We start from the raw sequence: 15,730 nt of genomic DNA on the forward strand, positions 1-15,730 counted from the left end.
CAAATGAGCAATATTTTGCACTGTTATACAATTTAATAAATCAGAAAGTGATGACATAATGCTGTATTTCACTTCTTTATCTATTTTTTTCAACCAAAAATGCTTTGCTCTGATTAGGAGGTACTTGAATTAAAAAAAATGTTCACAGGGGGTACAACACTGAAAAAAGGTTGAGAACCACTGACTTAGGGGATGGTGTCAGAGTAATTTGATTGGATCTTAGGTGATGGTATATTTTCTGTGTAATCAAATATTCAAAATAAATATGTAAACATGGTCTTTCATCAGACAATCTTACACAATGTGTAATGACAAAATAGTTTGGTAAGAAAAGTCTTAGATGCCATGACCAGTGTAACCTTTAAGTATAGGCTGCAAGGTAGACGACATTTGACAATCTAAAGTGGAGGTGGTAAGGGTTGAGGGTTTGAGGGAGTGTGTGTGTGTGTGTGGGGGGGGGGTTGGCTGCTGGATTGTAGAGCCTAAGGGCGATGCTCCCAGTCAATATAAATGTGCACACTCCCTCCTGTGCTCCCATTTGAGCGGAACGTGGCGGCGCACAGGACAGCCGCACCAGGACAGAGCTACTTCTACAACTACAACTACCAGAGAGACGGAGACTTCTCACTACACTTTGCGGGTAAACTTGCAATTCATACTGAGATTATAAAAGCAAAATTGTTTAGGACTGAAGTGGTCTTGCATGGACTACATAGGGTGGTTTGACTTTTGATGGATTGCTTTTCATGTGGCTTTGACAAGAAAATACATTTTTTTATTATTTGCACTTGAACCAAATTTGGACCAAATTAAAGCAATTACTGACTGATTTGTTGAGATTTTATCTTTTTAAGTTTAATTAAATATATGGTGTAATTATCAGCACTCTTTGTAGTTAGTAAATATAATTAAAACACTAATATTAATAAATACTGTAAGCAAATACTGAATTATTTAGAAAGCATATTTCCGACATATACAACAGCGACCCCAATGGGAATAAGAGGTAGAAAATGGATGGATGGATGGATACTCATTTATAAACACAGTTATGAGAATATACCCATTAGAACATGTCTGAATAATGTATAGGTAAGTGCATGTATAAATGTCAAAATATTAAAAATATTTACATACACTTTCTAGACCACTAATACCTAATTAGTTTGTAAATTATGTAATATTTAATGTAAAAATGCAGAATCAATCATTTATAAAGTATAAGAATGCAACTATTAAGCTTTTTACATATGAGCTTATGATGTACACTGTTTAGAAATTACAGTATTCATATCAGAAATATGCTCTATAAATTATAAATCCAGTATTTATTAATGCTTTATAGTGTGTATTTATTATAAAGTGTTACCATGAATTGATTAACGTGGACCCCGACTTAAACAAGTTGAAAAACTTATTGGGGTGTTACCATTTAGTGGTCAATTGTACGGAATATGTACTGAACTGTGCAATCTACTAATAAAAGTATCAATCAATCAATCAATCAAACCATTAAAATGTGTGTGGAAAATACAGAAAAGTTCCATAAGGTTAAGCATGGATTACATATTAAAAACAATTAAAAAAAATACTATAAATTTAAAATGCATGAGTATGTTACACTGAATAAATAGCATTGCTCTAATTAGTTTTACTTGTGTAATTCAAAAATTATTTACAGCAATGTAAAATGTAATTTTTAATATTTGATTACTAATATTTTCCCACATTTCATTTCAGGACTTTTCTGTTTTCGGAGAGAAAGAAGAGGCTGGTCACCGCTAAATTCATTAATAAAAAGGTATTTTTTTCAATCATATTTATTGTAGTTTAGAGATATCTGTATGGGTTATGTGCTTGCTGGTGCATGCGGACACAGTACGGCCTTGGCGAGCCGCTGCAATTGTAACAATTCATGTTCAAGCGGTGCAGCTTGTTGGATCATTAGCCGTAAAAGCCCAAAACAAGACCGCAGGGTTTGGATACGGGAACAGGGGACAGGAAGGGGGGGCTTCCAAAGTGCACAGTGAGCGGCGGAGTTAGATATAGTGGCCAGAAGAGGTGTGTACAGTACTGTAAAAAATGATATTTATTGATTGGCTGGTAGCAGCAGCTGTTAGGCTCCATTATGAGGGTGAGAGCCCTGAGGCGGACAAGGGAGTCGATGGAACGGTCATCGGGCACTGAAGCCGCGATTTGGGGAGAGGATTTAGCAGCATTTTAAAAAGATGATATTTGCCTTTCGGTTTAGGCTTCACAGACACTTTTATCTTGGAATGACTTGAGGATAAAGACAAAATAAAAGCCTGACAGCAACTCCTTACATCTTTAATCACCGCAGGGCCTCAAGTACAAGAAAAAAATTGACTTTATTCTTCATTAAACTAAAGTCATGCCCGCAAATTAACAAAAATACAACACAAATTCTTCACCAAGTTCTTAAGTATGACCCAGAAGCGGATCGCTCTTGAACTTATGCACCGTGTCCTGACCCAGATCCCAGTCCTGGCACTAATGATGCCTCCCAGGCGTGACGCCAGGCCCTCATTAGACCAAATAAATCCTGCCCTCCCCACCACCACATCTAGTCCCTAATATACCGTGCTACCCGCAGCCTGGCCTCACCATGCCTGCTAGCTGGCCTTCAAGGGCCTTCAAGCTCCCCGCGCCCCCCGTACAGGTGCACAGCTCCTGGCTCATTTTCCTCCAAGCCCAGAACCTCACCACGCTTGGTACGTTCTGCCAGAACTAATGATAGGTGGCGGGCACAGCGGCAACCTCCAGCTGGGTTTGTGGCGACTAATAGTTTAGGTAGAAAAGACAAAAGAACATTTCAGAGGTGACCAATCTTTTTCCACTGAGGCTGCATGCAGAAACAAATCTTAAGAGTGAAGGGCAACTTTGATATAATTCACTTTTTTCATTTTGATTCATTCTTTGAAGTACAGGGTCGTTTTTGTTTTTTTGCGTATTTACATTTCCCCTTAAATACATTTATATATATATATATATATATATATATATATATATATATATATATATATATATATATATATATATATATATACACAAACACACACACACATTGGAGCAAAAAAGTATTTAGTCAGCCACCGATTGTCATCATTTTAAGTGGGAGAACTTGCACAGAGGTCTGTCATTTTCATCATAGGTACACTTCAACTGTGAGAGACAGAATGTGAAAAAAATCCAGGAATTCACATTGTAGGAATTTTAGATAATTTATTTGTAAATTATGGTGGAAAATAGGTATTTGGTCAACCATTCAAAGCTCTCACTGATGGAAGGAGGTTTTGGCTCAAAATCTCACGATACATGGCCCCATTCATTCTTTCCTTAACACGGATCAATCGTCCTGTCACCTTAGCAGAAAAACAGCCCCAAAGCATGATGTTTCCACCCCCATGCTTCACAGTAGGTATGGTGTTCTTGGGATGCAACTCAGTATTCTTCTTCCTCCAAACACGACGAGTTGAGTTTATACCAAAAAGTTCTATTTTGGTTTCATCTGACCACATGACATTCTCCCAATCCTCTGCTGTATCATCCATGTATCCATTTTGGTATAAACTCAACTCGTCGTGTTTGGAGGAAGAAGAATACTGATTTGCATCCCAAGAACACCATACCTACTGTGAAGCATGGGGGTGGAAACATCATGCTTAGGGGCTGTTTTTCTGATAAGGGGACAGGAAGATTGATCCGTGTTAAGGAAAGAATGAATGGGGCCATGTATCGTGAGATTTTGAGCCAGAACCTCCTTCCATCAGTGAGAGCTTTGAATGGTTGACCAAATACATATTTTCCACCATAATTTACAAATAAATTAGTTAAAATTCCTGGATTTGTTTTTCACATTCTTTCTCTCACAGTTGAAGTGTACCTATGATGAAAATTACAGACCTCTGTCATCATTTTAAATGGGAGAACTTGCACAATCGGTGGCTGACTAAATACTTTTTTGCCCACTGTATATATATATATATAATGTAGTCAATCTTACTAACTACACAATGTGTTTGATACAAAAAAAGTTTTTTCCCCTCCATTCCAAAGAAGCTAAATATTACCTATTCATACAATGTATCATTCTTGATAATCCAGAGTAAGAAGTCAGCCCTGCATTGGTCTTTCAAAGCTGTGTGAGATGTGTGTTTTCCCATCAGTTGGCCACTTGATAACTCAGTTATCAGTTATCAATAACAAACAGCTTTCATGCTTTGATTGATTAACTTTGTTTCCACCAACAAGAATGAATAGGTCTTGTTTCTTGCCCTTTCTTTTGTTTAATTTAAGAAAGTGGCGGCCTTCTTGCGCCATACTGACATATAAACAACGAGACAAAACAAGGACAAATTCATAGTGAAAAGATTGACACTGGTTTATTATTTAAATTGTTTCCAAACTTTTACAACTTTAAAACTAAATTTCAAACCCGGTTTGAACCTCCTTACGGTGACTTTATCTACCAATTTTTATCGTGCAACATTTTGTTTTCCCGGTAAATGTTTGAATGACTATACAGCGGTTTTTCTTTGGCGATTTGAAGACAAGTCTGCATTTTAGAGTCTCCACTTTTTATGAAAGTTGAACAACATCATCTGTGTGGCTGCGCTATCAAGCGTATCTTTTCCACATCTGCGAGGTTCAATTTTCCTGAGAATTTAAGACATTCAAACCACTTCAGTGTAGGTGAATATACACAAAGGTTTTCAGTAAGTTGAATTATTATTGTATTGCTTGTTCAAACATTTCACCTTTTTCTTTTTACAGTGTGCTCTTAACCCGCCATGTTTCTTTTGATGCTTTCTTCTCACCAACATTTTGTCTAACATTAATCATTGTGTCGGTTTTCAGGTTTGGTGCCAAGAAAATGCACCCTCTCGTCAGCAACGACGCTCGAAGCTGAAGGAAAGACTGAGAAGTGAACAAGCTGAACACAATCACACAATCTTCTGATCGACAAGAACAGCGGTCAATCATGTCCAAAGACGACGCCTGCAAAGTGACGTCTGCTAGCAAGCACAAGGAGCGCAAGCCCAAGAAGCCTCACTACATTCCTCGGCCATGGGGCAAGCCCTACAACTACAAGTGCTTCCAATGCCCCTTCACCTGCATGGAGAAGTCACACCTGTACAACCACATGAAGTACAGCCTATGCAAGAACTCCCTGTCCCTGCTCATCGAGTCCGACTGGCCCTATAAAAAGGGAAACCTTCTGCATCCGGACCAGCTGAGACCCTTTCAGCAGGGCTTCCACGCTGCTGGCAAAGATGCACAAGAGCAGGGAGCGTCGATGGAGGAGAGGCAGCAGAACAACTTGGAGGACGAAAGTGAGGGTCAGGAGGGCGGAGGACAAGACGAAGAAGAGGGTGCGGAGGTGACGGCGTCAGCAAAAGAGACGTCCACTAGAAGGGACGCTGCAGAGTGCACAATGAAGAGTAACGCCGATTCAGCGTTGCTGATGGCCGACATGCTCTCCCTGGAGGACCAGCTCTTGCGAGCTCGCTCTGTGGAAGTGGAGGCCCAGCTGAAGCACTACAAGTTGACAAAGGCGTGCATGACGACTCCAGGGCTGCTCTCAGACCAGTGGCGCCTGCTGACCTCCAGCCACACCAAGGCCAAAGCCGAAGGTACGCAGAGTCGTGTCAACAGTTCGATTCCGTGTTACCCACCTCCATCAAACCTGGTTGACTACCAGGACCCAGCGGGTCTCAACCTCTCCGTGCTAGGAGTGGGCTACCCCATCAGTCCCAGCCTTTTCTCTTACATGAATTCGGCGCATTCCACCACAAGTGTCGCCGCTCAGACTCACGCACAGCTCGCGCAGCTGCCCTTCCTGGCGTCGGCTGCTCAGCTGATTCACCCGGCCTCCAACGGCCATTCGGACAGAACTCTCCTCCCCCCGAGGCTCTACTACCCGTTCCTGTGTGAGCACAGCTTCCGAGCGGCCTCCGGTCAGAGTGACACCACAAAGGCACCCAAAACATCAAACACTCTCGATACCTTTTCCTTGTCTGGCTTCCAGCCCAAAGCTAATCTGTGGAAAGTGCCTGCTTTGAGGCCCGGGGCCACCACGGTCTCAACCAGTGGTCAGGTGTCCCCTCAGAGAGATTCTCCAGACCTACAGGCCTACAGAGTGGGGGATAAAATGCAATCTGCTTCCAAAGAAGGTAAAACAAGTTGGAGCCTCAAGAGGACAGCAGCTGCCATAAAGAACCATGAGGCCCCCATGGAGAAGAAGCAAACTATGGGCTTCACTTTGGACCTCCTGAAAAACATGGTACCAGAGAAACGTCTTCTTCTTGGCAGGTAAGATCTTTTTTCTATCAAGAGGTTGCTGCAGAAACTAACTTTCTCCCCTCGTTAGTTCACAGACGAGACCATCAGAACCTTTGTACACTAATCATCTTAACAGTCCAAAAAGCGAAACTTCCTCTGGGGTACCCAGCAGCCATGACCCGACAACCACCCATTCAACCGGGGACAGAAACTCAGAGTCAGTGGCCGTCCTCCTTAGTGACCTCTCCAAAGCCTTACAGGAATACCAGAAGGCAGAGCGCAAAATATCCCACCTGGAGAAGGAGGAGCTTCCCGTGCAGTATCACCTTTGGGAGCACCTGGCGAAAATCCGCAATGAGCTGTCACACATTCATGTAGCGCTGGAGTGCACAGCGCGTCAGAGTGACGGGCCTCTGGATCTGTCTTTCAAGAGAGCTGAGCAGGATGTCGCTCTTAAGGACAACACCACAGAGACCGATGAGGAGGATGAAGAGGAGGAGGATGGGAAGAAAGACGAGGAGGGGGAACGGAAGGTCATGATGTTGGAGAACCAGAAGCAGTCATTGGAGATGCTTATCAAGATGAGCAATGCAGGCGCTTCAGTGATCAACACAGAGGTCCTAGCTCCAGGTGCCCTCAGCATTAGGCACAGTCCAGCCGAGGCCCTATGGCCTAACAGAACCACAAAGTGTGAGGCGGACTCAAGCGTACTGCTTTGTCCTGATGGCAGGTCAGTCATGTTTGCTGATGTCCACTCCTCAGCCAAGGTGGCCAAAAGACCTCCTTCCATACAAGGAGTGGAAGGGCATTGCCCCCCCAGCCCTTTGACAGCTACCGATAACTAAAGCTGAAAGAAACTTGTTGACATGTATTTTGTTTTTCTTTCACAAAAACATTCAGCACCTTTTCCAAAAAGAGAATGATCTCACATGTGCACTACAGGAATTTCGATTGTCACCACTTTGTCATTGAAACTCTTTAGCTTGACAATCATTTCCATACGCTTGTAAATGATACAATAAATATATTGTACAGTGTTACAAATGCTTTTATAAACAAGTTTGTCTTGGATGTACTGGAAAATAAATTGTATTATACACAACTAGACTTAGACTTCCTTTTTATTGTCATTCAAATTTGAACTTTACAGTACAAATAACATTTCGTTGCATTAATTCATGGTAGTGCAGGATAAAAAAAAAGCAATAAGGTGCAGATATAGATTACTGTACAGATAAATATATTGCACTTTTGCATATGCATCCAGGTTTATGGATGTATGTTATATTGTCTTTTTATTCCAGCGAGTTAATCCATTTCGGGGGTAATTGAGGGGATAGTTATGATGCGTTCAAGAGTCTAACGGCCTGAGGGAAGAGGCCGTTACAGAACCTGGAGGTTCTGCTTCGGAGGCTGTGGAACCTCTTCCGAGTCCAGCAGGGAAAACAGTCCTTGGTGGGGGTGGGAGGAGTCTTTGCAGATTTTGTGAGCCCTGGTCAGGCAGCGGCTTTTTGCGATCTCCTGAATAGGAGGAAGAGGAGTCCTGATAATCTTTTCCGCCGTCCTCACCACTCTCTGGAGAGACTTCCAGTCTGAGGCATTGCAGGCTCCAGTCCAGACAGAGATGCTGTCTGGTATTTCTGGTAAATTTATTTCTTCATGTAAAATTAGTAAGTTGAGGTAAACCATATTACAAAACGTTTTAAAAACACCCCCACAATATTGCAGTTTAATTCTACACCACAACACAAGAATAAACTGTCTCTCAAACCTATTACACAAAGTACCACCTCAAAAGTGCAACAAGTACTAACACTTTTGCTACAACCGCATAAACGGTCTTGATTTAGATTCAAACATGGAGTTTGGTAAATTGGTTAGTGGCGTAAAATTAAAATAATAAATTTGTCTGGTAAAAAGGAACATTTAAACAAATGTATTAATTTGTCTATAAATATTCTCATTTATCCAGGTCTTTGTGATCTCAGGGCATTCAATCAATTGCAAATGGACTGTTTGGTTTTGCCTCTCATCCGAGTAGGTTTCATGAGGTCATGCAGAATCTAGATCTGACCATCAAAGTCTATGAGCATGAACTGATTAAGCCTACTTGGATTAGAGGCAAAACGTCTGACAAACTGAACAGTCCAGTAGTGATCGATTTAATACAGAGATAATTTATCAACTAAAATCAATACATTTGTCGATTATTTCTTTCACTACTCACAAAATGTTAGGGGTATTGAGCTTCACACAGTAGGCCTATGACTTTGTGACTATGTTCACACGAACAGATATTTTTTAAAAAATGCACATTTTCTTTACATTGTTTAAAAATAATGCCCAGCAAATTTGTGTAGTCAAAAAAAAAAGTCCATATAAAAACTTGAAAAGCAACTTGGTGGCACATTTTAACACCTCTGTTCATTAATATAACATTACATGTAAAATGGTGTGTGCATTATACGTCAAATTCACAAATGAACCTCTACCGCTGCACAAACTTAAACCAACAATTAAATATTCAATAAATATATGGATATTGCATACCATACATGTGCGACAGTTAATGAAGTTTTGTACTTTATAGGGGTTTGAATCTTAGAGAAACTAACGATTGCATTCAGAATTGATTATAAATTCAACAGAATCTCACAATTTAATTGGTACAATTATAATGAAACTTTTTGAAACGCAAATTACAGGTAAGAAAAGCTTCTGGTTGCTTGAAATTGGCCTAAGAACTCTAAAAATAATTATATTTTTTGAAATTGATTTTGGAAAATTCTGATTTTATATCTGTAAGAACTACTATATATTGTAGTCAAACCATCCTTATCTGATCTGACACGGGCCAAAAAGTCAGGCAGGTCCCCAAGCACACACGTCATCAAGTGGGGTCAAATGCGTCCCTGCTTTTCAATAAAGGGACCGCCCCCTCTGTAAAGGTCAGTGGCCCCCAAGCTCTAGAAATGACTTAATAAATAAATAGAAAATAGCAGCCTAGTAGCAGTCTACCTGTGTGCCCCTGAAGGACACTCGACTGGATGTCCTGTGTCATCTTCAACGACTCCACACAGCGGCCACAAAGGTAAAAGGTCAGCTGCCATAGCAGGAAGAGCCTTAATTCAAACCTGACGAGGTCAAATTGTCAGTAGTTGTTTATACAGAATTACTTTTAAACAGAATTAAATCACATTGACAATACAAAAACATATTTACAAACGCCATAAAATAAGCAAAATAATTCAATATTGCCTTTGTTAGCAGAGCTATCTCGCTACACATAAGGAGAAAAAAATCACTTTGAAATGAAGTGGTTATTGCTTCAATACATGAATGCAGAAACTAAGCTAGTAGTACCCTCTTGTGGAAATGAAAGTTAACACATTCAACATGCTTAGGCACAGCAAGCACAGTGACATAGACCCCAGATATTGTTTCCCTATCTATTATGGTAAACACAAACCCATACACCAGAAACGTGGTATGAGACTAAAAAAGTAAGCATTACTCACCTTTACTTTTCCACTTTAGAGCCTGTTGGAATGATTGGTGCTCATATAAAAAGAGTCACAGGATGGACGTATTTTCCAAACGCTTGATTTATTTCATGTTATACATTCAAATAAAAAAAAATATTTGTATATTTCATATAGAGCGAGTGAGCAAGTTGAAAACAAGAACACACGGAAGAAGTGTTCAATGTGGCGCATATATACTGTGTATGTGTACATTTCTGAAGCATGGTTTTGAATACTACACAGTGTGTTTCCATAGCTGCACAGTTTTTTTATTTACGTTTTTTAATGGGTGTTCTTCACTGGGTTGAGGCACAACTAGAATAAAGCGGGGGCCAAGTGCTTCGAGGTAACGTTAAAACAGTAGGACTTGCAAAAGCAAAGCTTATTAAGGTTAAAGGTTCCACACTGAAAGCGTCACAAAGTAGGAAAAGGAGGCCACGTGCTGCGATTTGCGATTGAAATGACAGTATTAGTCATGCAAAGCACGAAAGTCACACATATGAAACCGGATAAAAAGTACGCCACAAAACGCGTCACCATATTTGGTTGCACTCTAATGATCAGAGAAAATCACAACACCGATTGGATACATAAAAAAAGGTTCCTCAAGTAGTCAAGTTGTAAGTGCAATCCCACCAACTGACCTCCCACCCCATCCCACCCCTTTCAACACACAGACATATTTTAATAATGAAAGAAAAATAAAAATACAATTTCCACCATCAGTCAAACTAGAGTACAGCAGATGCCCCAACACGCAACAAACACATGCTCTTACATACTGTATGTCCAGTAGTTATGTACACTAAACAATAAAATCATTCAGATATACTGAAGGAACTAAGAATATAAAATACAGCAGACAAATATCAAGAAATATATAGATATATATTATTCATACTGTGTTTTAGCTATTTTGGCATTTGGGAAGATGATTAAAAAGGCTGTCATGTATCCCTCTCACAGCTTATTCCACACCACTTTAGAAATATTAAATACCTTTTTTGAACATGCAAAAAACTTTTTCCATGTAAGCAGAAAGTCTGACCTCTCACTCCCATGAGTCTGAGCAAGTGCTGGCACAGTCTTAGCAAAAATGAAAAAAACAAACCCCATAAAAACAAAAAGCTGGTAAAGAGAAGCTTCAGACTCTTGACATTTGAATCTTTTTGGAATCCTTTTCCTCAAACAGCCGCATGCGTTCCTGCACCGTCAGTCCCTCTTTCAGACTCTGTTCAGGACAACATTGTAGCAGAACAACATGTGAGCATAGAAGAAGAGCCTGGGAAAAACATGTCTGCTGCACTAACAATGTATACGACACAATATGAGCTTGGCTGAGGTGTCATATACAACACATTATATATGAGGAGCTGACACTGGTTACAAGTGTGACATAAAAATGAGGGGAAAAACATGCACTACAAGAAAAATAGTCTTGGAGAAAAAAATATTGCAATACGTTTTTTTTTTTTAAAGTAAATGTTGAAATTCTCAAACAAAGGTGTTTACAGAAACAAAACACGCAACATGATAACATTTTAAAATATAAGATTACTATTGGAAAAATTACATGTATCCAATATTGATCATTTATTTTCACAGCACAATATACTTTAATATATACTTTATTTTCATTAAAATGTGTTGATCATATTCTTTTAACATTTTTTGTCATCACATTGCAACTTTATTCATGTACATTTGACTTCATTTGCATTTGATTCCGTGATATTGTGACTTTGTTGTCATTCATTTACTAAATGATTCTTTATACAATCATTTACAATTTATTCGACTTTGCTAGTTCATTCTTGTTAAATTTTGACTTTATTTTTGTAAAGTGTAGCCCACGTGTATGAATGTAAATGTATGTTTAATGGTGGTCGGGGAGGCCGTTGGCCTGTTTTACCAGCCATGTTTCCATCAGTCTACCTACCCAAGGGCAGCTGTGGCTACTACCACCAATGTGTAAATGTGGACTAGTCATAAGCTGTGGATAAGTAATAAGCTCTCAACGTAAAGCACTTTGAGTGTCTAAAAGGCGCTATATAAATCCAATCAATTCATATTATTAAAGTTTGCTTATTAATTCCTGTTTCTCATAATACTGCTACTTTGTTCTGTAAAATTACAAATATATTTTCCGATCATTTATTTAGTAATTAAAAATGTATATTAAAAAATTGTTATTTTATTCATGTAAAAATGTTTGCATCTACTTAAGTTTTGTCAAATAAGTTTACTCTTGGGAAATGAACCTCTTATTTTTGTAACATTTATCATTACTTTTCATAATATTTGTGATAAAATTAGAAATTTTTAATCATAAATGTTAATTTATAGCTATATTGCAACTTTGTTTTCTCTAAAATAGGGAATGTATTCTACAAAAAAATGCATGTATTTATTATTTATTATCATAACTATATTGTGACTTTATTATAGTACAATGACTAGTTTTATCTTAAAAGTGACAAATTCTAATTAAGTGTTACAAGAATAATTTGTTATGTAATATTGTAACTTTGTTCTTATAAAATTAAAGATGTATTGTCCTAAAATTTATTTATTTTTATTGCCATTATAATATTGTAACTTCAAGTTTACTCTTGTACACTGAAAACTTATAAATACATGTTCCCAGAATAACTAGTTCTTTAATATTTCCACTTTGTTTTCATAAAATTACAAATGTATTCTCCTAAAGTGTATTTATTAACTATTTATTCTCATAGTATTGTGAGTTTATTTTTATAAAGTTTTGACTTTATTCTTGTAAAATTTGCAACTTTAATTTCTTAACTTTCATTTATTTCTTATAATTTTGTCTTCTAAATATTGCAACTTCATTCTGTTTATCTTTGTACTTTATTGTTGTAAAATAACTCTAATAGGGTAACTTAATTTTCATAATATTTCAACCGTACCGTTGTATTGTTCATTGTCATCATTATACTCCTTTGCAGACAAACACAAACAAAACGTGGATGCCAAAAAAACAGCACAGGTCAAACTTCACCAGTCCAGGTTTTACATTTGTGAAAGTGCTAATCTTCAGACTTATAATATTTACTGCAAACATCTTTCTGGATGGTAGGTGGGTGTTGGATTAAAGGAAAACAGGGAGGTGTGGTCATGCAAGGATGCTTAGCTCTCTGTCATGCTTATTTGAATATACCTACGGCGCATCTTGGGCAGGTTTTGTGGGAGGGCTTAACCCCACATGGGGAGTGTCAGCTGTCCCATGGGACCTGTTCAGTGACAGACTGGTGGACAAAACAGACACATGACAAATCTTGCAGGACCGGACACACGTCTGATTCGATGTAACTGTATTACTTTAGAAGTCACATGACACACAAGCGCATGGATTTCTACTGCGTGAGGAAGTGTCTGATGCTTACCTTTGACCTCAGGCCTCTGGATGACTTGGGGGGAGTTGATTTTTCCTTTTTGATGAAGTCAGGGTTACTTTTGGATTTCATGATATCTTACAAAAACACAAATAACACTACGTTATGTCACTGCATTAGCATATCATTCTAAAATATGTTGCTTCATGACTGATACAGTGGAACCTCTAAGGTTGAACACAATCTGTTCCAGGATGTCGGTTGACCACCAATTGGTTGAGATCACCATAAATTATTTATTTGTGAAGTTATTTCTGAAATTGGACAACTCAAAATATATAATGAACTTTGATAATGACTGAGTGCATGAGAAAGTGAAAAGGGAAACCTCTCTCTTTTCACACATGGTCACTAAATAGTGACCATGTTACAATACTGCCAAGAAACAAACTCCTAAGTCAGCAAGAACAGTAATAGTGAGTTTATTGAAAAACAACATTAAGGCAAATGAAACATGCACGCACACGCAATATTCAAAAATAGATGCAGATCTCGATAAATCTTGAAAGCTGACCAAACTCTTGTGGAGTTTTAATAAAACATTTGGAGGTTGCTCACAGCAACAGCTGTTCATGCCAATCTTTTATCACCCAGCAATTAATATTACGTTATTTGTTATGTAGACCTATCGGACTCAGATTCTGTGGTTGGTTTAATAAAACCATATTTGAAAGAACAGATTTTTACAAAACTAAAAATCTATATTTTTCACAACTACAAACGTAAAAGGAATGACAATAGGCATCTGGGCCAGACAAGAGGACTGGCATTCATGGCTGTCAATCGCAACTGTCTTGCACACATACACAAGCGAGATGTATGCAAAATAAGGATTTAAAAAGGGATGCTATGGTTGCTACAGTATATTCCTGATTAATTGGTAAGTTTAAATCATACAATTTTCCAAACACTGCTTCTGTAGCATAACCGTATCCTATTCATGTGCGTGTATGCATTGTATAGCTTACATGGAAACAAACAGAGAAAAAATACAGCTATTACAGTTACCATATCCAGATGTGACTGTCCCATCAACGGTCCTCTCGCCTAACGCTTCGGTGGCAACGAGAAGCTTCTCCTTCAGCTTGCCAATATCACAGTCAGCCTTTGCTTTCACAATGCTCAGCTCTGTGTAGATGTCTTTGTATTTGTCTGTAGTGTACTTCTTGTCCTGATGGTACAACATACACTGTATATATACACATGCTCATGTGCTTCAGGAATTAAAAGGAAAAGTACAACGCAATGCATTTGCTGACCCTCAGAGCAGTCTGCAGTTCGTCCTTCAAAGAGTGGATTTCCTGTTTAAGGTATTGTATCTCTGACTCCTTGATTCGAAGCAGCACCTTCAAGATGGCAAGAGTAAAAGCTGAGATGAAGCAACTCTTTGTGATCTGGTGTGTGAGCTTCCTTCCTGGACATACCTCCAGTTCATACACATCTTTGCCCTGCGTGACCGGCGACAGTGCTGTCTCACCACTGAAACAAGAGCGCATGCGCGTGATCTCTGCAGACAGGCGGTTATTCAATTCCTGTTGGACCACATGGAGTTAGTCAAAACAAGACGTCATTGCATGTTGAGTGCCCAGGTGCGCGTGTGTGTATTCTAACCTGGTTGTGAGCGTTGAGCTCCTGGTTCTCTCTTTGACACTGCCTGAGTGCCTGTCTTTCAGCCTCCAGGGCCTGAGCCAGATGGGCGTTCTCCAGACATTTCTGAGAATACTGTTCAGACAGAACCTCCAGCTCCCTCTGGATGGACTGCAGCTCTTCTCTGGACAAGTCAGATAAATGTACAATCATTGAAGCGGTGCCTCTCTTTATGTGATTATACTACTCGAAAACATACTCATATTGTAATCGCAGTTCATCAATATCAGAGTTCAGTCCACTGATCTGGGAGCGCTGGGTCTTCTCTAGCTCCTCCTTGTGTGCATTCTTCATAGCTTCAATGGCTTCATTTTTCAAGAGAGATCACATATTAAACCTTATTGTAGGACAATTGAAACAAATAAAAAAAGAAGCTATTTTGTATACCTGCAATAGTGGCAGCAGTCTCCTCCGCTAGGAGCCTCTCTCGCTCTTCCATGAGTTTAGAAATCTCCCTCTGATGCTGCCTCTGGAGGTCGTCGACCACTTTCTGGTGGGTTTCTTCCATTGCTGCGAAGCCACGCTCACACGTGGCCTGGTGAAAGGCACAAGAAACAAACTGAAATATGAAGCTATAAAGAAAAAAATATGATTTGATTTATACTCTAGTACACACACTAGGTGTACAATACATTACAAGTCTAAAGTAGGTCATGCAAGATCATTATAAGCAATTAAATGCAAGCCCAGCTCTGGCAGTAGAGTGTTAAAATAGAGCAGCAGGTTAGCACAGGCAAGAAATGTATACTCTATTAAATGTGGGGAAATCGTCAAATAAATCAGCCATTTTGCTCTTTCTATATTTCGGATTATCACAGGTTGTTTTGATAATCATTGTGC

The 15,730-nt window shown here is 39.1% G+C and overlaps 2 protein-coding genes across 10 annotated transcripts in view; one reads left to right on the plus strand and one right to left on the minus strand.

Annotated features, from left to right (window-relative positions):
* The first annotated feature begins 531 nt into the window (after nucleotides 1-531).
* prr35 (proline rich 35) lies at nucleotides 532-7,386 on the plus strand. Its single transcript, XM_061909296.1, has 4 exons — nucleotides 532-640; nucleotides 1,741-1,801; nucleotides 4,879-6,333; nucleotides 6,392-7,386. Exons 3-4 carry the CDS (start codon nucleotides 5,003-5,005, stop codon nucleotides 7,146-7,148), a joined length of 2,088 nt encoding a protein of 695 aa, XP_061765280.1. The 5' UTR covers nucleotides 532-640; nucleotides 1,741-1,801; nucleotides 4,879-5,002; the 3' UTR covers nucleotides 7,149-7,386.
* Nucleotides 7,387-9,890: 2,504 nt separating this feature from the next.
* si:ch73-103b11.2 (myosin phosphatase Rho-interacting protein) overlaps nucleotides 9,891-15,730 on the minus strand; it is a 74,464-nt gene continuing 68,624 nt past the window's right edge. For 7 of the 9 annotated variants that reach the window (XM_061909291.1, XM_061909292.1, XM_061909290.1 and 4 more), the window contains 8 exons: nucleotides 15,278-15,425; nucleotides 15,090-15,195; nucleotides 14,855-15,014; nucleotides 14,668-14,775; nucleotides 14,503-14,589; nucleotides 14,252-14,414; nucleotides 13,235-13,320; nucleotides 9,891-11,058 (listed from right to left, as the gene is read on the minus strand). In XM_061909291.1, the coding sequence (XP_061765275.1) occupies nucleotides 10,972-11,058; nucleotides 13,235-13,320; nucleotides 14,252-14,414; nucleotides 14,503-14,589; nucleotides 14,668-14,775; nucleotides 14,855-15,014; nucleotides 15,090-15,195; nucleotides 15,278-15,425 (945 nt within the window). In that variant the 3' untranslated portion in view covers nucleotides 9,891-10,971. Of the gene's footprint in view, nucleotides 11,059-13,008; nucleotides 13,097-13,234; nucleotides 13,321-14,251; nucleotides 14,415-14,502; nucleotides 14,590-14,667; nucleotides 14,776-14,854; nucleotides 15,015-15,089; nucleotides 15,196-15,277; nucleotides 15,426-15,730 lie in introns of all 9 variants that reach the window. The other 2 variants (XR_009807897.1, XR_009807898.1) reach the window with 2 other exon arrangements.

Source organism: Nerophis ophidion, linkage group LG08 (genome assembly GCF_033978795.1).
Source record: "Nerophis ophidion isolate RoL-2023_Sa linkage group LG08, RoL_Noph_v1.0, whole genome shotgun sequence".
NCBI lineage: Eukaryota > Metazoa > Chordata > Actinopteri > Syngnathiformes > Syngnathidae > Nerophis > Nerophis ophidion.